We start from the raw sequence: 27,073 nt of genomic DNA, 5'->3' as shown, positions 1-27,073 counted from the left end.
GAGAAAAATGGACATATTTGAAACTACAATAATGATAAAAATATCACAAATATAAAGTTAATGACCTGCCAAACCCTGTTAAAAGTGTTTGCTGTATGTTAATCCATGTAATCCTTACAACACTGTGAGATGAGCAACTATTACTGAAGTTGAATCAACAGTACTTGGTGATGGATTGAATGAGGGACAGAGAAGAAGGAAGAGTCTCAGCTGACTACCAGGTTTCTGACCAGAGCAAGTAGATGAAGGGTAGATGGAGGTGCCATCTCCTGAGATAAGGATTACAGGAAGTAGAGGAAGAGGAGAAGTTTTGGTCAGGGTAGGGGAGAGAAACTTTTAGTTAGGGACTGCCATTCCTTGGCCATTCTTTCATAACTGTTATTTCCAGAAGTTTCAGGAATAATGTGAGTAATATACCTTTTCTTCTGATTGACAGGCATTTGGAAACAACAGTATCCATCTCGGGACAGCTGCCTCACCTTCCGGTATTTCTTCATTAGCCTGCTGGAAGCAGGACGGCTCTGTTCTTGGGACCCTGGCCTTTCTCTCACCTTATGCTCTGGTTTTCGGCTCCCGGAAGACAGCGAGGGCACCATGGCCTTGCATCCTTCAAGCTCCTGTGGTGTTTGTGCCTCCTGGCCCTTACGTCCCTCCCACAGCAGGTATGGGCAACCCCCTACAAGATAGGGGTGGTGGGCCCTTGGACTTGTGATCCGTTGTTCTCAAAGGCCCTGCCAGAGGTTGCCGCTCGGTTAGCCACTGAGCGGATCAACAAGGACCCATCGTTTGACCTGGGTTACTCTTTTGAATACGTGATTCTCAATGAAGACTGCCAGGCTTCCAGGGCTCTATCCAGTTTCATTTCCCACCACCAGATGGCCTCAGGATTTATTGGACCGGCCAACCCTGGCTACTGTGAGGCAGCCTCACTCCTGGGAAACAGCTGGGACAAAGGGATTTTCTCTTGGGCCTGTGTGGATTATGAATTAGACAATAAAAATAGCCACCCGACCTTTTCTCGGACACTCCCTTCTCCCATCCGGGTGCTGGTAACCATCATGAAATATTTCCAGTGGGCTCAGGCTGGAGTCATTTCCTCAGATGAAGACATTTGGGTGCATACAGCCCATCGAGTTGCAAGTGCTCTTCGGAGCCGCGGCCTACCTGTAGGGGTCGTCCTGACCACAGGACAAGACAGCCAAAGCATCCAGAAAGCTCTACAGCGGATTCGCCAGGCAGACAGAATTCTCAGTGAGTGCCTTCTCCTGGCTCAGCTTTAAATGTGGCTTCAGTGAAAGGATATGACAATGTCCAAAATTTTCCTATCCTCACACCCTAGGATAGCACATCACTCTCCAGTTCTTCATGCATTTGCCCCCTTTCAATCACACTCGGGCCCCAAGACTATCCTGCTTCAGCAGAGCCTATTTTATGAACTGAATAAAAGTACAAAGACCTCTGTGGTTACAATGCCCTTGGGTGCCAGTGCTGGCTCTCAGCACCTGGGGTGGGGGGGAAGATTAGCATCAAGAGCAACTGTGGTCACACACCCTCCATGCCCTTAGGACGCCAGCAGTATCAGATCAGCCAAGAAGCGGTGTTCTTATAGCTCTATTTTTGTCTGGTCTAGTCACTGAAGGGAGATTTACCTTTGATTCCCTTCTGGGTACTTTCCCTCATAGATGCCCAGTGCCCTTGTGTCATCACATCTCACTAAGAACCTGTCTTCTCTGGACTCAGAAATGCACACCCACCCCTTCTCACTTTCCACTCCCTGAAAGCAGGGCTTCTCTCTCTGCAGCACACAACGAGCCGATATGGAGGGAGCTAGCCGATAAATAAAAGCATATTAAAATGAGAAGCCTGCCTAAATTGTAACCTTTCCCCTCCCAAGAGAAGTTTTATGTTCAAAGATGATTCTTGCAGAGACCATGAACCAAGTGTAAAGCAAAGGACTGACCCACTGACCCAGGGCGAGTTGGGTGCATTTTGGGAAAGGGGAGGGCTCTTCCTGGTCCTCTTAAATCAGATGGAAGTCTTTTACATATACATACTGCAAGCCTTTGTGACACTTGGTTTTGATTTTTTTTCTATTCTAATTTTTTAATCTCCACTTTACCTTTTTTCTGGAAAGTAGCAGTGATCTGTGGGAACACTGCTCATCCTCTATTGCAGTCACTCCATCGCTTTAGGACAGATAGCTCAGAAACTACTTGTCAAACTGATTACTTCCAGGATTAGACCTGGTCCCAGTCATTTCCTTAACATAACAATGGACTTGTTAGAGAATGGTCCAGCTTAGGGCTGGCCTATACCCAGAAGCCCATTTTAAGTTTCAAGTGTCTCCAGTATTGGACCTTAATTATGATCATTATGGGAGGATGAGGGCAAGAATTTTTAGTTCCAGGAACTATAGTAGTCTGCTTCCAGCTCCAGTCTACAAGATCCTATAAATGTTAAGCAATCAGTGTGGCTCTGATTACTTCATAATAGAGCTTGATACTTTCAAAGCAGAGCACAGAATTATTTTTAAAGATATAAAACCATTTCCAGGGAGGAATCATGCCAGAAACAGGCTAACATATTTAATATCATAACTTTATAATATGTTACAAATCTTCATGAAGCCCAATGCCTCCTGCAAGTTTACATTCCATGAGTGTTTCACATCCCACCCATTCTAAATAGTATACTCTTTGAAATGACGTTTTGGCCTCTACCATGAAATGTTAAATAAATCCAGGCCCCGAAGCTCTTTGGGTTGTCAGACTGAGAGAAGCTAGGATTGAGTGTTTACCACCCACAATTCTTTTGAGGCAGGGAGGTAGCAAATGTACATATTATCGCCGTACTATTAGAGATTCATTCCTTTAGGTCAATGGTTCTTACTCTGGCCGCACACTGGAAATACCTGGACATCTTTTCAAAATGATTGGGGCCAGAGTACCACCTCCAGACATTCTGATGGTCTGTGGTGAGGCCCCAGCAAAGGTATTTTAAAGAGCTTCCCAGGTGCTTGTAAAATGTAGCCAGAGTCAAGAACCACTGCTTCAAGTTCAAGAAAATGGAAATAAATGTTCCCTACTTTAAGTTACCAGACAATTTTTTGTCTTAATATGACTTTGTTTAATCAGATTGCTTTCTGTATAGCAGTGTGGATCAGCTCGCTAAGGGAATGAAAATTTTAAGATGGGGGTGAGGGGGTAGGAGCCTGGAAGCCTAGAGAGGGAGGTATGTGGTTATGCAGCAAAGAAAGACCCTGGGTAGGGAGAAAAGCAGCAGAAAGCGCAGTAGGGACTCAGAAAGGGAGATAAAAGGGAGTGAAGACAAAGCTCTGCTCTCCAAGATTTTGCCCCCGGTTTCTGACAAAACATAGCCAGACTCAGGTGAGGCGTGCTGGGACCTCAGCGTCATGAATCAGAACGTGGGTAGGTTGGGGCGGATGCAGGGAAACTGAGCCATTGGCTGAGCTGCGACCTGAGTAGGACCTCGGGCACCTGAGTGTGCACTGTCCAAAAGCGTGTGTGGTACCCACACTTGGCACAGCTAGTTTTTGGTATCTGAGGGCACTCCAAGTGATGGGTGGGATGTGACAGGAGGACTTGCAGAAGGGGAGTGAGTCTTAAAGCAAGGTAAGCCTGTTGTCCACTTGATCATCCATTGAGACTAGTGCCCCAGCCAATAGGAGCGTGAGAAGCAGGATCCAGAGTATGAATATAAATCGAGTATCAGGACTTCAGCCGCGAGGCCTAGTGTTCAGGGCACATCTCCAGTCCAATCAGAGAATGGGAGATCTGGTGAGAAACTGAGCTAGAAGTTAATGAGTATGGATTGGGCCAACTGAGCAGTGAGGACGGTTACAATACACCAGATCCAGCATCTACTCGATCAAATCTCTAGCTGATTTTCTAGCCCCTTTCAACTGGTAGGACTGAGCCTGTGAAAGTATTCCTAGCTGTTGACTATTGGGACTGAAAAAGCACTAAGGTTTTTGTGGTGACCTCAGCTGAGAAGGGCTGAGGCAGGCAGTGCCTGGCCTCTTCCTTATTTTGCTGGGTATGAGGCTACTTCTTAACACTGTGGACCCCCAAGTAAACCTTCAGAGAAGGACCTTTTATGATGTACAAAATATAGTGGAAAGGGATCCCTTCCTTTGGAGAGGACTGGCAATATTTGGAAGTAATGGAAGTAGCTGGAAGACTGGTTTTGTCTGACCTACTCACGACAACAGTGACCAAAGCCCCATGTGGCAGTGGCAGTGGTGGCGGCAGTGAGAGATAGTGGTGGGGAGGGAGGGTAGTGCTGCTATGCCACTTCTCTTCCTTGTAAATTTATGTTTCCAGTTATCACTGGCACATTACTGGAGTCAGAAGGAATGTCTTTCTCAGAAACTGGTCTAAATTTTGCTTACACAACAGCAAGACAATGATAAAATTTAATAGTAAAGATGATCATAACAATAATAATGGTTGTGGGCTCTTGGAAAGGGAAACAGCAGGGGTGTTACTAGAGGCTGCCATTGAGACAATGAAAGCAACCATAATACCACTTTACATGTGAACAGCTCTCTACAGTTTACAAGGTATTTGCATATAGATAATGTCATTTAATCCTCAGGGTTATCCAGGAGCAAGGTATTTTCTTCCAAGTTTTACAACAGCTGTGAATCTCACATAACAAGTAGGTAGGTGTATGCATTATTAACACCAAAGAATGGGGTAAATGAAGTCCCAGAGAAGGGGGGATTCAGGATTCAGCCTCTCCCAGATTGTCAGCTCACTTCCTTTAAGCTTCAGAGGCAACTACCAATTATCTTTGTTTCTGACAAAGTCATATAGGAGAGATATTAATCAAGGACAAAGGCCTCAGCTTACAGACAGGGCTGCTGTATGTGGTTTTCCCTGCCCAAGGGAATCTAGCTGAGTGGGCATGAGGGCCACAATTCAGTTCACTCTCTGCTCCTTAAACCATGAGTCCTGTTGGAGATTTGGATCCAATGGCACAAAAGAGCATCACTCACCAGGCAGAGCACCTGGGGGACTGCAATTTCGCAGAAGTTCTTTTGCTAATTCTCACAAAGACTAGCAGGAGGCCCCACTAAAAAGCTCTTTAGAGAACTTTTCAAATGGCTATTTCGAGCCCTCCTCCCTTCTCCTCACCTTTTTGCCTATCAATGCTTGGCTGATTGTGAAATCCTTTCAATTTGGGTTTACAAGGTTGTTGAACCATTTGGGGATTCCTTTAAATCCTTCCAAATTGGGAATGCTTCATTACAGTATGATGTTCGGTAACTAGGACACAGTCAGAATGTCCTTCTCTTGTTCTTCCAAAATCAGATACTTTATTACTACCTCGTTGTCAGAGACCTGGCTGGCCTCTTCCATCTATTGAAGATTCTTGACATAAAAAAACCCCAATAATAATAATAGCAATGATAATAGCTAATATTTATTGAGAATTTATTATATGCTAGTCAGTTTGCAAGGGTTTTATATGGACCATCTCATTCAATTCTTGCAACCTCCCTGTAAAGTAAGGCCAATTACTATTTAATGCACTTCACCAATGAGACTTTGGAGGCTGAGAGAGGTTAAATAACTTGCTTAAGGTCACACAGCTAGTGAGTGGGAAAACTAGGATATGTATTCAGGTTGATCTAAAGCAGTGCCTCTCAAACCTAAGCATGATCGGAATCCCCTGGGGGGCTTGCGTCCCTCCTCCAGAGTTTCTGACTCAGGAGGGCTGGGATAGGGTACCAGAATCTGCATTTCTAACCAGTTCAAGGTGGTGCTGATGTTGCTGGTCCAGGGACCATACTTTGAGCATCACTGGTTTAATGAAAGACTTATGCTCTCCTGCCTCCTGTCCACTTGAGGGACGCCCCTAAAGCATACTCACTTGACATCCTGTGTCCCATGGTGTATAATTTAGCCCTTTCATTTTTCCCTCTTAACTTTTGGGCCCACTGATGAAATTCTTTTAAGTGCCTCAAGGTAACAAGTATCGCCCCAGTTTTCCTACAGTAATAAGAATAGTGATACTGTAATACTATGGCCAAGAGCCTTAGTGCTGATAGGGAATTTGGTATACAGTTTGGTATAGATAAATGTAAGTAAATGTAAATGGTGAAAGGACAACTTGCTCTCTTGAATGGGTCCACTGTCAGTAATGATAGAATTATTGAAGACCCAGCCCAGGAGGAAATCTCTAAACTTCTAGGCTTCCTGCATTTAAGAGTCCTTACCTGCATAGCAGTTTAGGAAAAGCTGAAGAAAACATACGTTGCAAAGTATGGAGAAATATTAAAAACATAAGCTGGGCAGCAATAAAAGTACTTGTAATAACAGTTTTACCGGGTATGAAGAAACACGATCTGACGCAGACAGAATGGCCATTGAATGTAATATGTGTCTGACAGCATGCTGAGCTGCTTGGACCAGTTTGACACTGGTGGCAGGTAAGTAAGTGGTGGTCTCAGGACTTAAGGCCAAAAATGTGTGCAGTGTCCTCAGTCGATAGAAATAGCCACACATCGTGTACTACAGTGTTCTTAAAGTGTGGTTTGAGGGCCTCCTGTACTGAATCACACTTTGGGCGGTGGTTGGGAAACATGCAGATTCCAGAGCCTCCCACCCTCTTTTTATGTATCCATTTTATAGGGTGCATGGGGGAGAACTGAGGGGAGGAAGGCATGAATCTACTTGTTTCAGAGTGTGGCCAGATGGGGCTGAATCCTGGGGGAATGTGAGACCTGGGATAAATCACACTGTATGTTCCCCTCCTCCTCTGGCCTGCTTACTCTCCCATCTCTCAACACTTGTTAACACGAAATAGGTTAAAATGAAGGTTAGTGGTAGGAAATGTCACAAAAGGATTAAAATGAAAATTAAGGACAATAGAATGGAGGGTGTCTGTGGATTGGGAGCAGTATTGCGGGCTCACAACATGAATGTGACTTCTAAGAACTTCTTCAGCAATAGCTAGTGAAACCATTTTCATCTCACAAGGTGTGAAGCTGGGCTCAGGTTCCTCCACTATGTGCTCCATAGCCAGTAATCTGGGAGAAATAAAATTTGCTTTTGGAGAAACACAGTTCCTCTACCTCGAGGAAGTATTGGATAGAGTATTTCAATATAGGAAGAGAGGTAGGAATTGAGTGACTTGGGAATTGGCTTCTCCTAGAGTTAGACATTTCCTGCTGCTAGCATTGAGGGTGAAAGAGAGGGTGAAAGAGAGCAGCCTGCCATAGTGGGTACCACAGTATGAAGACGTAGCTACTAGACAACTCAAGTGGGGCTCAGGTGGCTCAGAGAAAGTGCTAATATCATATCCTAGTGAGATGGGATCTCAGGAGGATGTATCCCCTGGTCCTTGTTTAGGCTATAGAGTGGCTTGACTGTGAACAATCAGGATGGAAACTTACAAATTAATATTACTCAGTGATCACCTGTTGACCCAGGTCTTGTCAAGGATTTAAGGTTTCTGTCCGCTAATCCTTTCCTGACAACTTACAGGTAAAATCCCATTTTAATGAATGTCATTTTGAGATAATAAAGCTATTTAATAAAATAATCATGTAGAACAGATGCATCTACAAATCCCTATTGACAAAGCACTCAATCTATTAAATTAAGATGGTGCTGTTTGAATTCAGTATTTATGCTTTCTGTTTTAATCGTGTTCGATGGCAAAGTCTTACCTTGCAAAAAATAGAGTAGCTTGTGATCATTGCCTCTTGAGGCTTCCATTTCATCATCTGTAAAATAATGGGGGGAGTAAGACAGGCTAGATGGTCTCAAAGGGTCTTTCCAGTAATAAAAATTCTGACTCTGCCCAAAATGTCCTCTGTGTGGGCCAATGAAAGGAAAATTAAGGGGAGGGTAAGGTCTTGAGCACAGTTAATGACACTAAACATTAAACACAGGCATGTTATTATCTACTAAATACAGGTATGTTATTATCTACCTGCCCAGCAAATATCCCTTCGAATTGTTCCTCCATACTAACAATCCAAAATGCCCATGTCTCGCATCTCAAAGAACCCACAAAAGATATCCAGATACAAAACTTCTTTCTGAAATTGTTTCAAACATTCCTTGTTCATTGGGTATATAATATGTACCAGGATACAGAAATAAAATACCGTTTTTGACTTCAAGGAACTCATGCTTTCACAGTAGAGGCTGACATAAATAAATAAAGGCAATGAATCTTGTAACTTCCATGACAGAAGTCAGTTCAGGGTACAGTGGGGCTCTAAACCAGTGTCACAAGTTGGTACCCTAGTAAAAAGAATGGCAGATGGAGATCAGTGTGCAGGAAGCTTATTGGGGGAATGCTTTCAAGGACAACACCTGTGACGGAGAGGCAGCAGTAGGATTGGAAAAAGAGAAAAATTAAACTGTCATGCAGTCACAACAAAGGTCCCAGCCAGTCCCAGTGGGAGCTCTGGAGCTGGGGTGGCCCTTCAGTATTGTCCAGAATTAAGGAGTGTTGGCCTTTATGACTCCATATTGACCAGTCATTGGGTACAGGCAGATACAGAGAAAGGGGTGCAATGTGATAATAATTGTTTAATAGCCAGTTTATCGGGGGAGGAGGGGAAAGCCCTGATTTGTAGTATTTGCTAATTTCCATGGTGTTATAACACCCACCATGGCCAATTTCAAGCTACCAACATGACATTTACTAGTCCATAATACCCCTGAAAATTTAACCATAGTCTCTTGTGAACCGGCACAAGCCAGCTCCAACACACTACGGAGGGGATGCAACCTTGGGAGAGGTGGCTCTCCTCAGCTGAGGACAATTCCCTGAGAGGTATTGGCTATTATCTCCAAACATTCCCAGCAGCTAGGAGAATGAATGCTTCATTCCTGAGGGTTGCATCTGACTGGCACACCACAGCACCCAATACATGTAGTATATGTTAAAATATTTGCTGTATTTCAACCAACACAAAGCACTTAGTTCTATTTAATATTTTCCATCCAGGGAAGTAATTTTAATATTCCTTTAAGTTAATTAAATGAATTTTATCTCTGTTGGGTAACCTTGGTCTCATAATCTAATCTCTGTTTTTGTAGAAGATCCCAATACTGACTTGCTTGCCAAGGATACTGTTGGAAGAACTGACCAGCCACCCGAAGCACCTGACTAAACTCAGTGTTTCCCCTCAATGGACATGTTACTGAATTAATTTGACCAAAGTGATTCATGTTTAATGGTGTAGCCAAACTTAGGGAGTTAGGGGCCTTGGGTTCTAGTCTCTCTTTCTAAATCCAATCATTGCCTTGTTAGACCTCTCTGTCACTCCATTTTCCCATCATACAATGCGTGATTATGAACAAGGGAGGCTGAATTCCTCGTGTGGCTCAAGAACTAGCTCCAAAGATATCCCTAGAGTATTCAAAGGAATACTTTGTGCATCAGAATACATGTAGAGCCTCTCAGGGTAATTATATTGAAGGAGCTAATGGTCATTTAAAAATTCAAGTTATGGTGTGTGTGTGTGTGTGTGTGTGTGTTTGGTATCTAAATCAACTTCATAACTTACTAGGTACACCTTAAAAAATAAAGGGTACCAGCTCTGGCTCAAAGGGGAAATTTTCTGAGGGTATCTAACAAGTGCAAAGAAGGTTTTTGAAAATAGATGAAGCAATACGTAAATACCAAAGACCAGTCATTGAACGTAGTTTAAGCATACTCAGTTCCTGAGATTAAAGGTTCCATGTAAGCATGTATAATTAATATTTACCAAAGGCAGTAGGGTCTTTGCCTTTCTTCAAGGAGCTCAGAATACTTGCCAGGCATTATCTAATTAAACTACTCAATGTACCTGTGAAATGCATTGGAATCTACATTTTAAAGATGTGGGCACTGAAGCACAAGTGGGCTTAAACTAAACTCATTTAGCATGCCAAGGGCGAAATTGGATATAAGACTTTCACTCTCATGATCTAGCTGCCATTCTTCAACCGTGGCCTCCACTAATCCACTCTATTCTAGCATAGCCTTGCCAAGCAACATAGTTTCATAAGTCTAGGGAGAATTAAAGTGAGTGCAAAGTAATTCCAGTTATAGGGAAGTTGGATTTTTAAAAATTGAACATATCACCCGCAATATTAGTAGCATTTACAGCAGAGTGTGAGTTAGTGCCATTCATTGTCTATAATGGCTTTGGTAAGGGTGGGAACAGTTGGTCAACATCTGTTGGAATGTATGTCTGTAGGAGGTAGGCAATAAAAAGCAACAGTGGCTATGGGAATATCACTCATCTTCTCCCTCTAGCCTTTTTATTCTTAGGTATAATAATAGCTACCATTTATTGAGCGCTGTGTGCTAAGCCCATTGTATGTATTCCCCCTTCAGTCATCACTACCACCCCATGAAGTACATATTTACTATCTCCATTTTATGAATGAGGCAGAGAGAGGTTAAGTAATTTACCTAAGGGTATACAGCTAGTAACTGGTGATGTTAGGATATAAGCCTAGGTTTTCCAACTCCAAAGCCTCTTCATTACGCTACCTCCCACTTGCTATATTTGTTTATTCCAGTCTAGTACTAGGCTCTGCAGCCTGTAGACATGTCTGATTTTTCCCTATTGCCTAATCAGCGTCCCTGAAAATACGTCAGCCTCAACTCAGGGTTTCAACATCTTGTTCATCTTAAAGACATAAGATAGATATCATTTAAAAATTGGTTATAATACAATTATTTGTTTCTCCCAACCTGTAGTTTTTGGTACTATATTTTACTAACATATTGCCACCATAACCTCCCTGCTTTGTCGGTTTCAGTAATCATCATGTGTATGCATTCGACCTTGATTGGGGGAGAGACTCAGACGCATCTCTTGGAATGGGCTCACGATCTGAAAATGACTGATGGAACCTATGTCTTTGTTCCCTATGATGCCCTGCTCTACAGTTTACCTTATAAGCATACCCCCTACCAGGTTCTAAGGAACAATCCAAAACTCCGGGAAGCCTATGATGCTGTGTTGACCATTACAGTGGAGTCCCAAGAAAAGACCTTCTATCAAGCCTTTATGGAGGCAGCAGCTAGAGGTGAAATTCCTGAGAAGCTGGAGTCAGATCAAGTAAGTGCAGATTCACAAGTTAATCATGAACAGAAAACCTCAAAAATCAGGAAGGTAAATATTTTTCCTATCAAGTGCCTCTATTCCATAGGAAACTCAGTCAATAGCAGGCAACCACACACAAATTAAAAGCACCTTTTGTTTGCAGAAAACATTTATAAAACAAAGATACATTATTGGAGTTTTTTGTTTTTGTTTTTGTTTTTATCTTCAGGCAGCCTGCAATGATAACATATACAGCCATGAAGAAGAAATAAAATGTGTTTAAGAACAGGGAAACAAAACTTTAATATATACTAGTGCCATTCAAGGGGGCATAGTAAAAAGAAATCTTGTTTCTGACCCAAGTTTGGAACCAATTCAGCAATAAGAGAGCTGGTATATAGGAAGATATTACCATTATTATTGATAAAGCTGGTACTGGAGAATGCGGCTTCTGTCTATATGCATTTGAGTTTCCCAGTATTGAATCTGAGGGTTGATCAGACTTCTCCATCTAGTTACCAGCATTGCTGGACCCCTATATTTCTGCCCCGTGAGGGCATGCCTTTTGTAAAATGTACAGCCTGAAAGAGCATAGTGGAGCTTACTCCCGAGAGAAAGAAGTTAGGAGGGCTTGGGCTACATCTGTTTAGTTCTCCTTCCCAACTAACCAGTCAGATTAAGTCACTCCTTTGTGGGAAGGAATGAGTAAGGGGTTGAAGAGGTCAGGTGTTTTTTGCTAGTAGAGCTATCTCTATATGAAAGGAATCATTTGGAATGGGGAAGAATTCCTCCCTAATAATATACAAGAAATAATATTTATGTATGTATACATGAATATATGTATAAACATATTTCAGATCAAATCACAGCCATTTGAGGGCTAGTGGAAGGAAAAGCAGTGGGGACAGGATGAAAGCAAGGAAATGAATGGACAAAAATAAAATGGACCAAAAAATGGGCAAAAGACAAAAACAAAGAGGGAAAAATACAAAAGAGACAAGGAATATGAGAGGAAGGTGGGAAGGCCAAAGATAGTTAGATTAGAAAAAATACAGAGGGGGTTTTTATAAGTTAGAGGCCAGATGTAGAAGGCAGTCATTTTCAGAATGGCCCATCAATAAGTTTAAAAATTCTAGCACTTGCTAACATATTGTATTAGTTATAATGTTCTGTTATAACTAATACATTAGTTACAATGTATTAGTTATAATGCTCTGGCTGTAACTAAGAGACAGCTCAACACAAAATGGCCCAAGTAATTGTTTTTTTTTCCAAACTGGAAGATATGGGGGCTTTAGGGTCAGTTAATTCAGCTGCTCAGTGATGTTATCAGTGAACCAGGTTCTTTTCATCTTTCCACTTTACAATCATAGCATGCTAGATTGCCCTCATGATCTGGTTCTTCTCCTGGTCCCAAGATGACTGCCACAGTTCCAGACATCATGTCCAAGTGCAACTGTCTACAGACAAAAATGGGGAATGTCCCTCTCTTGTGTCTCTTTTTAAGAGTGAGGAAATCTTGCCCAAATGCTCCTCAAGCAGACTTCTCCCCACACTTTCCTGGTCACAATCGTGTCCCATACCCATACCCAAACTAATAATTTAGAAAGAGGAATGAGACCATCGTGACTGACCCTATGGCTGCTGGAAAAGTGTGCAAAAAATTGAGATTCCATTAGCAAGGAAGAAGGCTATCAGGTAGGCTGGTGGTTGTGCCTAACACTCACATTCTCCATGATCTTCTCCTTTTTGTATACTATTTATTCCTTTATCCGGTGCACTGCCTCTCTACCTGAATAAATGATTCAGATGAAACTTAGGTTTTCTTAATCTCTTTCTGTCCTGAGTATTGATAGCAAAGATTTTGCAGATTCTTGTTCTAATAAAAAAAAAGTGACCAGCAGAGATACTAACAGTGTTGGATTTAAACTTTATTGCCACAGATATGTTTGTAATAAATCTTTCTTTTAGGAGACACACACATGTTTAATTGAAAACAATTCATTGATTTGGTCAAGAAAGGCAAGAATCCCTCAAACTGCTAAGAATGATTGCTCAAACCAGTTGTTTGGTGTATTTATAGGCAAGCAATCATATGGTGAATTTTTGTACTTTTTATCCAATGATATGGCATCACATAGTTACAAGACTAAGTCATCTTTTTACTTTAATCACAGGATTGAGGGAAATATAAAGGTGTGTGTGTGTGTGTGTGTGTGTGTGTGTGTATCATACGTATGAGCAGATATTTTGATACAAAAAATTCAGACCTTCTACTCTTAATGTTTGATCCAATCTCTTTGAGCTTGTGGAAAACATAAGGTAATTAAGGTAAAAAAAGACGCCATTAGTGTGGTTGCTAGGCAGCCTGTACTCTACTTTGGACAAGGAAATAGAGAGAGTGAAAACAAAGACTCTAAAGCTTATTAAAAAAAAAAAAAGCTTTTTTGGATACATTTCCACCCCCACTTTGCAGGTGCCTTGGCTTTACTTTCATAACCAAAGAATGATAGAAGAGTGAGACAATTATTTTCACATCTCTGATAAACAAAACCCCCTTTTTTCCTAAATTACCTTGCTAAAAGGTATTTTTGAAGGCAGCTAGTATAGCAGAAAGAACGTATGATAAGAAGTTAGACAGGTTTAAATCTCAGCTCTCACTCTTACTAGCTGCGTGTCCTTGGGCACGTTACTTAGATTTTTGAGTCTCAATTTTACCATCTGTAAAGTGGGTTAGTGATCTACAGCTTCTAGGATTATTGTGAAGATTAAACAAAGTAATACGTGTGAAGTGACTAGCAGAGTGCCTGGCTTATAGCTACTTCCTTTCCACCTTTTCTTTTTGGGGTCAGGATGACCTTATTGGTTGATGGTGACCTAGCATCTAAGTTACAGTCTGACCTGAACTTCCTACTCTCTTGAAGTTTTATGATTACTGGCACAGAATCGTTCAATAGTTCCAGCTTTCAAAATTATCTCACTTTCAGAATTCCAAATGGTATTTTCTCAGATCAAATTATGTAGCTCAATGTTTGCTTATCCCTTGGCTCCTGTTGTTTTTTCCTATTCAGTCAACAGACCAACAACTATTTATTAAGCACCTGCCATGTGCCATGCACTATGCTGAACTTCAGATAGAACAGTAAACAAGACAGGATCTTTGTCAGTAGTGTGTTGGAGCCAGTTCATAAAAGCCAATTGTGTGCCTCTTTGCCAAACACTGTGTTCAGTGGCATCATGTTGGTAGCTTGAATCAGGCATTGAGAGTATTTACACCACAGAAATTGGTAAATGCTACAAATAAGAGTCTTTTTCCCTTCTCATAGAGCTGTTGCCAACATTTACTAGCATATCACTTGTTCCTGCTCTTATGGGGCTTAAATTCTAATGAAAGAGAGATTGTAAATGAGTAAACAAATGCATGAGAAAGATGGCTGTATTTCTCCCTTGCCCAATAACTTCCAGTGGCATTGAAATTTCTATATATAGGCTATATTGCTTATAGAAGTGGTTTGCATCCGCTTTTAGTTTATATACTTGCCTATTCAAAACCTATGAAAAACAAAAAACTATCAAAGTGATGCATGCACACGATTTTAAAAGTCAAGAAATGCTAAAACGTTTTGTATCAACAACAAAGCAGTTCCTAGGCCTTCTTCCCACTCTTCATCAGGAACAACCACTTTCATGTCTTTTAGTTCTTTATTGTGGTATTTATATTTCTAAATACCATACTGCTACTGGTTTCTTGATTACTCAGTTTTGGACATTATTTGTTGACTTCCCATTATAGTTGAGGATTGTTAGCACTTATGTACTTCCTTACCCTCCTTCAGACCCTCAATATAGTTATGTCACAATTTTTAGTTAAATTCGTATTTTGTGTTTTTAACATTATACCTGTCTAAATATCATTCATAGAGGATCCATGTGGTATACTATGGTAATAATTCATTTCAAGTATAACTTTTGATTTTTACTGGAGTTAATAATTACTTTATTTTTTAATTTGTTTACCTTAATTTGGATTTCTAAGTCTTTCTGTACTGTCTGTTAAAGCTGTAGAATCCTCTCAAAACAATTTTATACACAGTAAAATCTGTTAAATCCCTATCAATTTCATTTGTTTATCCTGAGGCTCTCTGTCCTCCTATTCCAATCTAAACTTGTTGTCTCCTAAGGCTGCTATACAGCTCTTATGGTAGGATCTCTCTTTTCATCACCCTGGAAATTCGCTTTCTCTTTCTTCTGTGCCGGATTCACTATTCATGACTCTCATGACTCCCATTTTCTTGTTTACGCTCTCATTTTCGTTGAGCGCATCCTTTAGTAGCTTCTGAAAAAGGTATACTGGAGGTAAACTTTTGAAATTTTGCACTGAGAGTCTTTATTCTAGCTTCATTATTGATTGATAGTTTTATTAAATATATAAATCTAGGTTAAAAATTATCTTCTGTTAGCACTTTGAAGACATGGCACATTGTCTTCTTATTTCCACCATAGGTGTTGAGAACTCCATCGTCATTCTTATTCCTGATCCTTTGAAGCAACCTGTTTTCACTCCTCCTTATCTCCCCTGGAAACTTTTAAGGTTAACTCTTTATTCCTGAAGTAATGAAATTTCATGATTATGTCTGGGTCTTTGACATGTATTATGCTGTATATTTGGTGGGACCTTTCAATCTAGAAGCTCATTCTGCCTAGAAAACTTTCTTATGTTATTTTTTTTGATAATTTCCTCAACAACATTGTCTTTGCTCTTTCTGAAAATATTATTAGTTGGATATAAGATTGCCTGGGTTGATTTTTTAATTGTATTATTAGTTCTCTTGTATCACCCATATCTTTGTTTTTAGCTTCTCTTCCTGGAAGAATTCCTCAATTTTGTGTTCTGACTCTTTTACTGATTAAAAAAAAATTTTTGCTATCATATTTTTAATTTCCAAGAATTGATTCTTATTGTTTGATTATTCTATTTTTATAGCATCCTGTTTTTGAATATGGTATTTTCTTATATTTCTCTGAAGATATTCATTATAATTTCTTTGAAGTTTTCTCCTGCTCTTTGTGTTTTCCTCAGTTCCTAATTTTTCATGCTTCTTTGTTTTGGTCTTTCTATTTAATCTTGGAAGTTTTCCTTAAATGTCTGATGATCCTGGCTATCTGTATGTTTTTGAGAGTGAAGCTTTAAAAGGAGGATTTGAAAGTGTATGTACATGGTGGTTACGTTGACCTGTAGGCTTCAGTATAGGGCAATTGGCTTGCGAGCTGTTGTTTTTTGTTTTTTGTTTTTTTTTTTTCCCAATACCTGTAGATCTTGCCTCTTGAGCTAGTCACTTTCTTCAGAGAAGAGTGTTTCAATCTCCTTCCTGGGAGTTGTAATCCTGGTTGTCACTATTCTAGGAGCCATGTTGGGGGAAGTAGGCTGGGATTCTCATCATTAAGTATGAAGACTTTAACTTCATCACTCTTTTTTTATGGCCCACCTCACTCTCACTGTCATTTGGGTCAAGTGTCCCAGCTCTGGAGCTGCTCTGAATCAGTTTAACGTGTTTCCTGCAGAGATCTGGTTCTCCTTCGTAGAAGTGGGATGGCAGAAGGCTAACTGCTCCTTACACAGACATTCAAAGCTATCCCTTTTTTCGTGCTCTGCCTAACCTCCACTTCTGTACATAGCGCCTCTAATTCCTAAGCCTTTCCAGGATTCACAGGGAGCAAATCTGCTTGTTGCTTACCAATATTCCCCTCTTCAGATACTTAGATTTAATCACCCTCCACTCTGCTAAATCAGTTACCACTCCTGTAGCAGCTTTCTATCTTCATATTCTGTGGTCAAGATTATACTTGTCTTCTAGTGCCGTTAGATATGGAGGTTTATTGTTTCTGTTTCTTGTTCTCCTTGTTGTTTGGGAGTGATGTTTGAGAGGAGGAAGAGGGTGAAGGAAAAAAATCTTGATTTTGCTATCTTTAATCGGGAAGTCATGAAAGGAAAAAAAGAAGTTACAAAAGGTATATATGATATTCTTTTATTGGTGGGTTTAATGACAGTCCATGAATTAACTTAGCATTTATTTATTAAGCTCAGATATAACATGGTAGTTAAGAGCATGGGCTCTGAAGACAGACTGCTGTAAATTTACTTAAGCTCTCTGTATCTTCTTTTCATTATTTTTAGGTTGGGAACAATAATAGTACCTACCTCATAGAGTTGTTGTGAGGATTAAATAAGTTAATACACATAAAGAGCTTGCCTGACACCTAATGATTCCTCAATAAATGTTTTTCATTATTATTGTTAATGTTGTTATTTTTATTATTAAGATGTCCTAAACACTCTGTTGGTGATATAATGGAAAACAAAATAGAAGCAAGATCTTTCCTCCAGTGAAGGGGAACAGTTTTACCATATCAGGGTGCTAAGGACACTGGGTCCAAAACTGGGACTCTATTACATATTTGTGACAAATTCAAGACTGAGACAAGGGTCTTGAACACTAACTTCCATGATGATATTACCAGAGCCCTGTGTTCCTCTTCTTAAATGCAAACAATAGCAGCTATCATGTAGTCAGTGATTATTCTGCACCAGATAGTTTACATAAGTGATTCCATTGAATCCTCAGACCAAGCCTACAAATTAGGTATTATCAACTCCATTTTATGGATGATGAAACTGAGGCTCAAGGTAACTTGTCCAAGGTCATACAGCTGGCAAGTGGCAGAGCTGGGATTCCAACCCAAGTCTACTACCTGGAGTAATATAACCTGACCATTTAACCACGCATTAGCCTTTTAAAAAAATTACCTCGTGTCCCATGTCTAGTGCTTTACTCAAAGTAACATTGCTAAGTGACTAATACTTTGATTTGGATGGGTATTTGATTTGAATGGGTATTTGATTTGAATGGATTGTTTTCCTCTGATATAGGAGGTGATAGGGCTTTATGAGGACCTGTGAAAAGAGAAAAATAAATCAGAATGGAGAGATTGGGGGGGTGGGACATCAGTGAAAAACTTCCTAATTTGGTCTCAGCATGATTGGGCAAGGATTATCACTTTGTACCTTTATATTTTGGCACAAAAAGACTTCTGAAATAAGGTTTTAGTTCCTGCATTCTTCTCTTTCATTGTGTTCCCAATGCTTGTTTTCAATGAAATTCTATTGGCTACAAATGCATATTGCTAGAACACACATTTTGGATATTTTTTCCAAATGTGGCCTTATTTGGCTAAGCAAAAGAAATCCTCTGGATTTCTCAGCCAGCCCGGGGGACCTTAAGCTCCTACACCTATTGTTTTCCATTACCATAAATATGGGTGCTCGGCAGGGGGATGCTAGGCCGAAGGCGATGTGGTTAGGACTGGAACATTCCAGGATGGGGCCCACTAGACAGGTTGTCAGAAAAGCTTGCCTGCAGCTCACGGTGGCTACAATTGTCTTTGTACTGCATTCTATATAAAATAAGAGTGTTATCTTCATGAGTATCATATCAAACAGATTAGGCTATTAGACATTTTTTGGCTAAGTCCAAGGGTTGAGATCATGCATTATTGGAGGTACCACCTTTAATAACAAGAATTCAATTACCCTTTGGCTTCTTGGTCTCTGTATGCACCTGGCTTTTTGTTCAAAGGTGATGTTGCCATTTTGTCCTTCAACTGGTGCTTTCCAAGCCCGGTGTTTTAATGTATACTTCTAAGGACAAAATTCTTTGGAAACCCGTTTTGTGTCTTTTAAGCACAGTAAATCGGAACTGATGACAGTCAACTTGACGACACCATGAACCATTAAACTGAACAAATTCAAATATCACTTGCTCCTGACCCAGACCTTGTTCTCTTGAATACAAGCTCCAAAAAAGCCTAGGGTAGAGCTAGCTAAAGTCACTGAGTAACAATGAAAGATAAGTTTCAATGATCATTCATTTATTCACAGTTCATTCATTCATTCAGGCTCAGGTCTATACAGCACTCCAAACCAATAGACTGAGTCATCAGTGGTTTCACCATTCTGGCCTGTGATAGAACAAGGCCATCTGCCTGACAGAAGGTCTTGCCAATCCTGTCTTGCTTCTTTAGAACTATAGTCAGAAGCCAAGATAGAGGGTTGTAAAGAGTGTCCTTACTTTCCTTGTCCCATCCCCTATCTCTTCTTTTTCTCATTATTTGCAGCAGTTGCAACTACAGAGCTTTTGTTACCAATGCTAACAGAGTATGCCTTTGGCTTATGGGAAGGGGCAATTACCATTGCTGAAAGGCGCAGCAGGTAAAACGGCAACACAAACCAGCTAGAACACAAATCTAAGGCCTCACAGCGAGAGTGGGGCATAGTGACAGCCCCTCTTTTGCAACCAAATGCTGTTGCTACAGCTATGTTCTTTCCTAGCTTCAAGTCCCCCTACCATACTTTTGTGGCTCTGCGTGTGTGTGTGTGTGTGTATGTGTGTGTGTGTACACATGCATGTGTGTGTATGTGTGTGGTATGTGGTAGAGGCTGGAGAATCCTGAAGAACAAGCTTCAGCTTTCGTTCATCTTGGGGAGTTGCTGTCAGTCAGCTCTAACAGGGGTCAATCCGAGAGCACCAAGGGCAGCATGGGCTGGTCAGCTGAAAACTCTGTGCGATGGGTCAGCTCAGAGGTGAGGATGATGTTTTTAAGAGTTTAAATCTTTGCTTTTGGTTGTAGGTTAGATGCAGTCCCTTTCCCAGAAGGCTCTGTGCCTTTCAAAACAGAATACTAGCGTTCTCCCTGCTCTCAGGGTCTTGCTGCCCTGTGGTATTTTACTCATTTGTTTTACTAGTATTGATTTTATACTCTACCTTCCGGCCTTCACTTATTGTCATAACTTACCAAAGCCCCAGAAAACAGGCAGACTCTTGCAGCAATCCTAAATACCATTAAATGGATCACCTGAGAATGTCAGGAGGGGGAGTTAGTAAAAACCCCTGAAGGGACCTCAGTGTGTGCTAGGAAACTAACTGTGGATGCCTTGGTGGCAGCACATGTCATCCATTCACCATGCCTGTATCTATAGTGTGTGTTAAAGCAGGGTGAAGGGAGATCATTGGAATAAAACTCAGGAGACTGAGATGTTGATTTCTGCTCTGCTATTAGATGCTCTGTTACTGGGGCAAGGTCTTTGGCCTGAACAACTGGAAGAATGGAGTAGCTTTTAACAAAAATGGGAAAGACTCATAAATGGAGCATGAAGGTTTGGGGTAAAGATCAGGAGTTTGAGTTTGGGTACACTGAAACTTAATATTTAAGTAGAGATACCAAGTAAGCAGTTGACTGTATGACTCTGGAATTTAGGAAACAGGTCTTAACTGGAAGTGTAAACCTGACATTTATGCCATAGAGTGGTACTTAAAGCCATGAGAGCAGAAGAGATCACCAAGGGAGTGAGTGTAGATAGAGAAGAGGACCAAGGACTGAGCTGTGCGGCATGCCAATGTTAAAAGATCAGAGAAATTAAGAAGAAACTATAAACAAGCCAAACAAAAAAGTCTGCAAGCTAAGTTTGCTCCCTGGACTAGATCAAGATTTGGGAAGTTTCACAGGAGCTTAGAACTAGAAGAGACCACAGAGAACATCTATTTCAATCAAGAATGCTAAAATAAACTAAGAACCAAGAGACTTGGGTTCTAGTCCTGATTTTATGCCTAGGTGAGTGACCATGACCATTGCAGGACATCTGATCCTGTCCCAAATATCCATAAGACATTTGGTCCACACCAAAAAGTCCTTGATATTTGGTCTTGACCAAAACGTCCATCAACATTTGGTCCATAAGACATTTGGTCCATGCCTAAAGGTCCTTGATATTTGGTCCTCTCCAAAACCATTTGGCATGGACCAAATATGCTCCTGGACATTTTGGGTAGGACCAAATTTCCAGGACCTTTTGGTGTGGACCAAATGTCTTATGGACATTTTGGATAGGACTAAATATGACCAAATCTCAAGGACATTTTGGCATGGACCAAAATCTTATGACTATCTTGGACAGGACCAAGTGTTTGCTAATCGACCTTGGCAAATCACTTAACTCCTCTGGGTCTCTCTTTCATATCTAGGAAGTAAGATAGCTAGACCAGATGACTCCCAAGGTTTAGACATTCATGATTCTATATCCTCATTTTAGAGAGTAAGAAACTGAAGTCCAGAGAGAGGGAATAAGTAACTCGCCCAACATACTGGCATTAGGAAAAGACCCCAGGCCAGTGTGTCTTCTTCTATACTGTTGGTCTTGAACCCTGTATGAATATTAGAATCCCTGGGGAGCTTTTCATAATACTGATTACTGGGTTCCTAACCTAAAGTGTCTCATTTTGCTGGCTGGGTTGTGTTTGGCATTAGTATTTTTGACATTCCTCAGGTAGTTCTAATGTGCAGCCAGGGTTGAAAACCCTCTGCTCTACATTTACAAGGCATGGCAGTGTTTTGCTAGCTGCTACACCACTCTGCATCTTGACTTGTATTTCTAGCACAAAAATGATTCACTCAATTTTAAACCCTTTTATTCAGATGCAGATTGTTACAGGAGGATAGCTTTCTAGACCTTGTGAAACTGAAGTAGCAAGTATCAGCTTTCCCTGAAGCTTAGTAAAATGGCATGACCATAGCTTTCTTGAACTCCATCCTAGAAGTGAAATGTTGTGAAAAGCCACGAAGCCATGGCCAGTGTGGGAGGAAGCATGGAGGGATCATTTGCTCTTCTTCCCCACCTTTTTGGAAAAAGGATACAAGGTTTGTTCCAAAAATAAACTTACAAGGTTAATGAGCAGGGTATCAGACACAGGACACAAATGCTGTTGCTTTTACCATATTTATATGAGAAGAAGAGTCATGCTGTCCATTGTAGCAGCCTTGTTGCTTTACAGTGGCTTCTCACCAAAGCTTTGCCACTTTGCACAGCAACAGATTATGGGATTCTTGATTAAAACCTACTTTCTCCATACACAAAAACATTTGGCTCTGTATTTGTGGGTGTGCGTGTCCGTGTGCATGTCTGCATGTGTATGAGTTGGGGTATATGTTTAAAACTGTTTTCTAGTGTTCACTTTCTCTGGGGAGCACGTGTCTAGGAGAATAGCCATTTTGAACTTGTTCACTTTCTCTGGGGAGCACGTGTCTAGGAGAATAGCCATTTTGAACTTGTTCACTTTCTCTGGGGAGCACGTGTCTAGGAGAATAGCCATTTTGAACTTGTTCACTTTCTCTGGGGAGCACGTGTCTAGGAGAATAGCCATTTTGAACTAAGTCGGGACACAGACCTGGACTGTGGAGACACATTATTTATAGTCTTACCACATACACCTACCACTCTAGTAGTGTCAAGCAAATGATTTTACCGTGCATAATGCACTAGTAATTAACCTGGTAAATTTCCTTTGCGTGCCTCTTGTCTATTTCATACTTTTTTTTTTTTTAGTGCCCTTTATAACTCTAAATCACTATCTTAGTTTAGGAGCATAAAAATATATTGTGTATGACTTGGTTTGCTCATAAAATTGTCATATTTGATGTATTTAAAGATGTGAAGGCCTGTGGGAGAAAAACAGAAAAATTCAGGGGAGAAACCAAGCAAGTCCTGAGAAACAATTGTTTTTTTTTTTTTTTTTTTTCCTCTGGGTCTTCATAGCTCACCTCCACTCAGACGTGCAGCCCTTAATAATGAACACAGGCTTGGAATACACTCTGAGATTGCTCTAGGGTGACTAGGGCTCAAGATAATTGTAATTTTTAAAAATAGGTTTCACCGTTGTTTGGAACCATCTACAATTCAATTTACTTTATCGCACAAGCCATGAATAATGCTATGAAAGAAAATGGACGGGCCAGTGCTGCCAGTCTGGTTCAGCATTCCAGAAACATGCAGTTCTATGGATTCAACCAGTTGATAAGGACAGATTCAAATGGAAATGGAATTTCAGACTATGTAATCCTGGACACCAACTGGAAAGAATGGGAACTCCACAGTACTTACACTGTGGACATGGAAACAGAGCTGCTACGATTCAGAGAGACCCCAATTCACTTCCCTGGTGGCAGGCCCCCTCAAGCAGATGCAAAATGCTGGTTTGCAGAAGGGAAGATCTGCCAAGGAGGTAAGGAATGGAAAATCAATGGTAGTCAATTTGGCTCAGCTTGGGTTACAGGGAACCTCTTAGGAGAAGGCATATTTTAATATTGGGACACTCATAGAATCAATCATTTGCATTTAGGTGACATAAACATCTTGGCACTCTACATAGTTAATTTAAAATAATAAGGACCATGATAGGTACTTTGTAGCCTTGAATAACCATCCACAATTTAAAAGCCCCCCCTACCTGTTTTTAAAAGGATCCCACTCCCAAAGAGGTTTTTCTAATAAGAGGAAGGCATGATGCTTTTTCTTGGTCTTTTGTAGGCTGTGATCTGTGACTGTTCCCTCTGCTAGAAAATTCACCTGTCCTTCCCTTGATGTATCCAAATCCTTTCAATCAGGTTCCACCACAGAAATACCATTTTCCACCCTCTCCTCTCTGAACTCCCGTTGAACTAAAAGTCTGTACCTCACAGCTTAGCACAAAATTGCTTTTCAGTTGTTTCTTGTGTATTGATTGTGTCTCTTCCTCCCAGATGGGCTGCTCCTTGAGGGCAGGGACCAGAGCTAATAATTCTTATACCCTCCAACCAACCAACACTGTTGGCATCCCATGAATACTTGCATTTGATTGACTGATGGAACCCCTCTAGTTTGTGGAGGAGGGGAAACTCCATCCAATCTCTGAGAGCCAGAGGGGAAATTTGGAAGGATCTATACTATTCCTATGCAAGTGTACCCCACACCCTTCTAAAACCAAATGCATCTATTTGAAATAGACTTCAACTTCTACTTTGTTTTAGCGTGACATACCCAGCTACCTCTTTACTTGCCTCATCATATATTTCCCTCTGAAATCTTAGTAATCTATCCAAATACGTAGATTTTACAGAGGACGATTTACATCCTAGTGAAAACACTAATTATCAAAACCAGACTGACCCCTGAAGGACAAGTGTTACGTTTTTCACCTATAACTCACGAGGTCTATGGGCTCAGGTGAATTAAAAAGGTCTTTTATTTTATGAAGCCAACATAATACCCTTCGCAGGTAAGATAACATATTTATTCTCAAGAACTCTATTGCTGTCCAACTTAAATTAAAGTACTCAAAGTTTTCCATTCGTGGACTTTTTTTCTCCAAGGAAACACCCAGGTCAGCCTTAATTCATGTGATTTGTTATTGTCAGAGTGGTGAGTGGTTTTGCTTCAGAACAGTGAAATTGCTTTCTGTGTCCATAAAGTCAACAAGACAGACTGTGCTGGAGAAAAATAGAATTAAGTTAGGTAGATGTAGCTTGATTTTAGAGTCACCAGAAAGCACGAGGAGTCGCTCAGTGGTGCCCTTTATTTACAGCCTCTTTCTGATGCCATTCTTCCCCCTCCTCTTCCTCTCTGCAGGCATCGACCCTGCCTTCGCTGTGATGGTCTGCCTTGCCTTGCTTATAGCCCTGCTGTCTATTAATGGATTTGCTTACTTTATAAGGTACATTTTTTTTCTTTTTGTATATAAAAACACAAGCCCATTATAGCCTTGTTAATATTGATTTCTGGGAAGTCATGTTTCAGTACAATTGCCTCATTACATGACCCACTGATTTTCTTTTTTCCGTAGTGATTTACCATCCCTAGCGGCCCCATTTAGAGGGAAGTGTTTTCATGATGCCAAGAATAACTTCCTCAGCTGTGTTGTCAGTGTTGTCGCCTGTGAGCAGATCTGGCTCTCAGCACTATCGTGAAATAAGAGAACTAGTACTTTAGGGCCTGCCTACTCCCTAGCTGTGCTCCCTTTTCCACTGGCAGAGTCTCCTATAACCACTTCCTTCCTCAAATGGTATGGAGTGGTAGGTATGGACTGGGATATTTTAACAAGTTCCAAGAGTTAGGCAGACTTTGGCTAGAACCTAAGATTTGGGAATAATGGTATTAATTCACAGGACCGTAGTGGGGATTAAATAAACTGAAGCAAGTATTGTACCTAGAACAATACCTGACTCACAGTAGGTGCTCAAGAAACAGTAAATCTCATCTCCTCCCCAAGCACGTGGGACTCTCCTGCTGATTGTTGGGAGCCCAGGATCCTCACTTTGACAGTAATCTCTTTTGCCCAGGGTATCGTATTCCAGGTTTTTACTGTCCTTCTTCCTTGGACAAAAGCTATCCTAGCTGATCATCAACATCATCAAGTCCTTGTTTTTCTCCCTCAGATCATTTAATACATGACCAGCTACTCTGATGAACTAATTCAGGATCAGGGATAAATGGCTGAAGATGGCTTAATATGACACCCCTTTCTTATAATCTTTGCATTTTAACAGTTGGATCCTCCCCACATTAGGATGATTTGGGAAAAATGAAAAATGAAATCAGCCATACCCCTCCCACTTTACCCTTTCCACCCTGCAAACCACACCTTTGTTATCTCTTTGTGGGTGGTCCTAACAACAATATGACAAGAACTTGGTAGGGAATGGAGTGGAGCTATTATGGAAAATTCCAAGAAAAAACATGTCTAGAGTGTATTAAGTAGCTGTGTAAATTTGGGCAAGACACTAAATCTCTCTTGGCCAGAATTTTCTCATTTGTAAAATGAAGGAATTGGATTAGATGATCTTTAAGAGCCCTTCCAGCTCTGATGTTCTAATGAGTCTGCAAAATCCTGGATTGAAACTATAACAGGTGTTACTCTTAGTGTTAGAATGTTAGCATCGCTGTGAAAAACCACTATTATCCATCTCCCCAGTATTAGAAACTTGATAAAGCCACACAAAACAGTAGGTAGCTTATGCATTGTTAAAGCACACTTGATAAAGACAATAGTGTAGTTCAAAGGAAGTTTTTCTTTCAATTTCTATGACTGTGACATATCTCTGCTCAGAACAGAAATTTAATGTCTTTAGCTGCTGCCAAAGAATAAAGTATTTAATTAACATCATGAGATACTTAGTGAAAATAAATGCCCTCCAATCAAAATCTTCCCCCTCTAGGGAGATTTGAAGAGTAATAGGCTCTGGCTCCCCAGTGCCAAAAGATGCCATGGCAAGGTGGAAAATGGAGTCACTTAGCTGTTTATTTGTCAATTCCCCCCCCCCCACTCTCCCCCAAATGACTGATCTCACTGGTCTTTCTCATGGAATTGACTGGTTTTTTGGGCTTAGAGTGAGCCCAACCTGCAATTCTCAGGAAGGGAAGGAAAAAAAGAAAACAAAGTCATGGGGGGGTGGGGTTTGTTTGGATCTTGTGGGCTGAAGGGCAAAGAAGACTGGAGAGGAAAATGATTGGAGAGGAAAATGAGTTTGAGACAATTGGTACTTCAAGTGGTCACAGAAAACTCAGAGATGGGAGAGAGGCACATCATTTCCCAGAGTCACTTGGGCCTTGGTTCTTCAGTTAACAAAGCACAAAAGATGCCCCCTCTCTGCTGCCTTCCTCCCTCTCTCTGCCCACCACGGCTGCAATCAGAAGAGCTGAGCGGCTGATGAGTTTCTGTAATAGATGGTGATTACTTGCAGGAGAGTGGCTCTCTGTTCCTTCCTTTTCTCTGTGTTTTGATTGTTTAAGTTTTTTTTTTTTCTTCCAAAAGAAAGACGTGCAAAGAACCCAACCACCCCAAGACAAAGGATTCTTTGAACTCCTCCTTTCTCCCTACTCTGAACCAGATTGCCTCGCCTTTCTATAAAGCTCTCCCGTGCTTTGTAATACTAATGATGATAATGAAAATAATGAGCTCTTATACTTTCATAGTGCTTCGCGCTTTTCGGAGCACTTTCACATATATTATCTCATTTGATTTTCAAAACAACTCTATAAAGCGAGTAATGCAAGGACTATTATCTGGCTAGATAGATGAGGACACTGGGGCATGAAGAGGTTAAATTATTTATCCAAGGTAA

At 40.8% G+C, this 27,073-nt stretch overlaps 1 protein-coding gene across 1 annotated transcript in view; it reads left to right on the top strand.

Moving 5' to 3' along the window:
* Positions 1-253: 253 nt before the first annotated feature.
* GUCY2F (guanylate cyclase 2F, retinal) overlaps positions 254-27,073 on the top strand; it is a 78,748-nt gene continuing 51,928 nt past the window's right edge. The window contains exons 1-5 of the mRNA XM_068532670.1: positions 254-319; positions 501-1,251; positions 10,803-11,104; positions 22,845-23,199; positions 24,582-24,666. Of these exons, the coding sequence (XP_068388771.1) occupies positions 254-319; positions 501-1,251; positions 10,803-11,104; positions 22,845-23,199; positions 24,582-24,666 (1,559 nt within the window). The remainder of the gene's footprint in view (positions 320-500; positions 1,252-10,802; positions 11,105-22,844; positions 23,200-24,581; positions 24,667-27,073) is intronic.

This window comes from Eschrichtius robustus, chromosome X, assembly GCF_028021215.1.
Source record: "Eschrichtius robustus isolate mEscRob2 chromosome X, mEscRob2.pri, whole genome shotgun sequence".
NCBI lineage: Eukaryota > Metazoa > Chordata > Mammalia > Artiodactyla > Eschrichtiidae > Eschrichtius > Eschrichtius robustus.
This window is presented reverse-complemented; position numbering and strand designations above follow the sequence as displayed.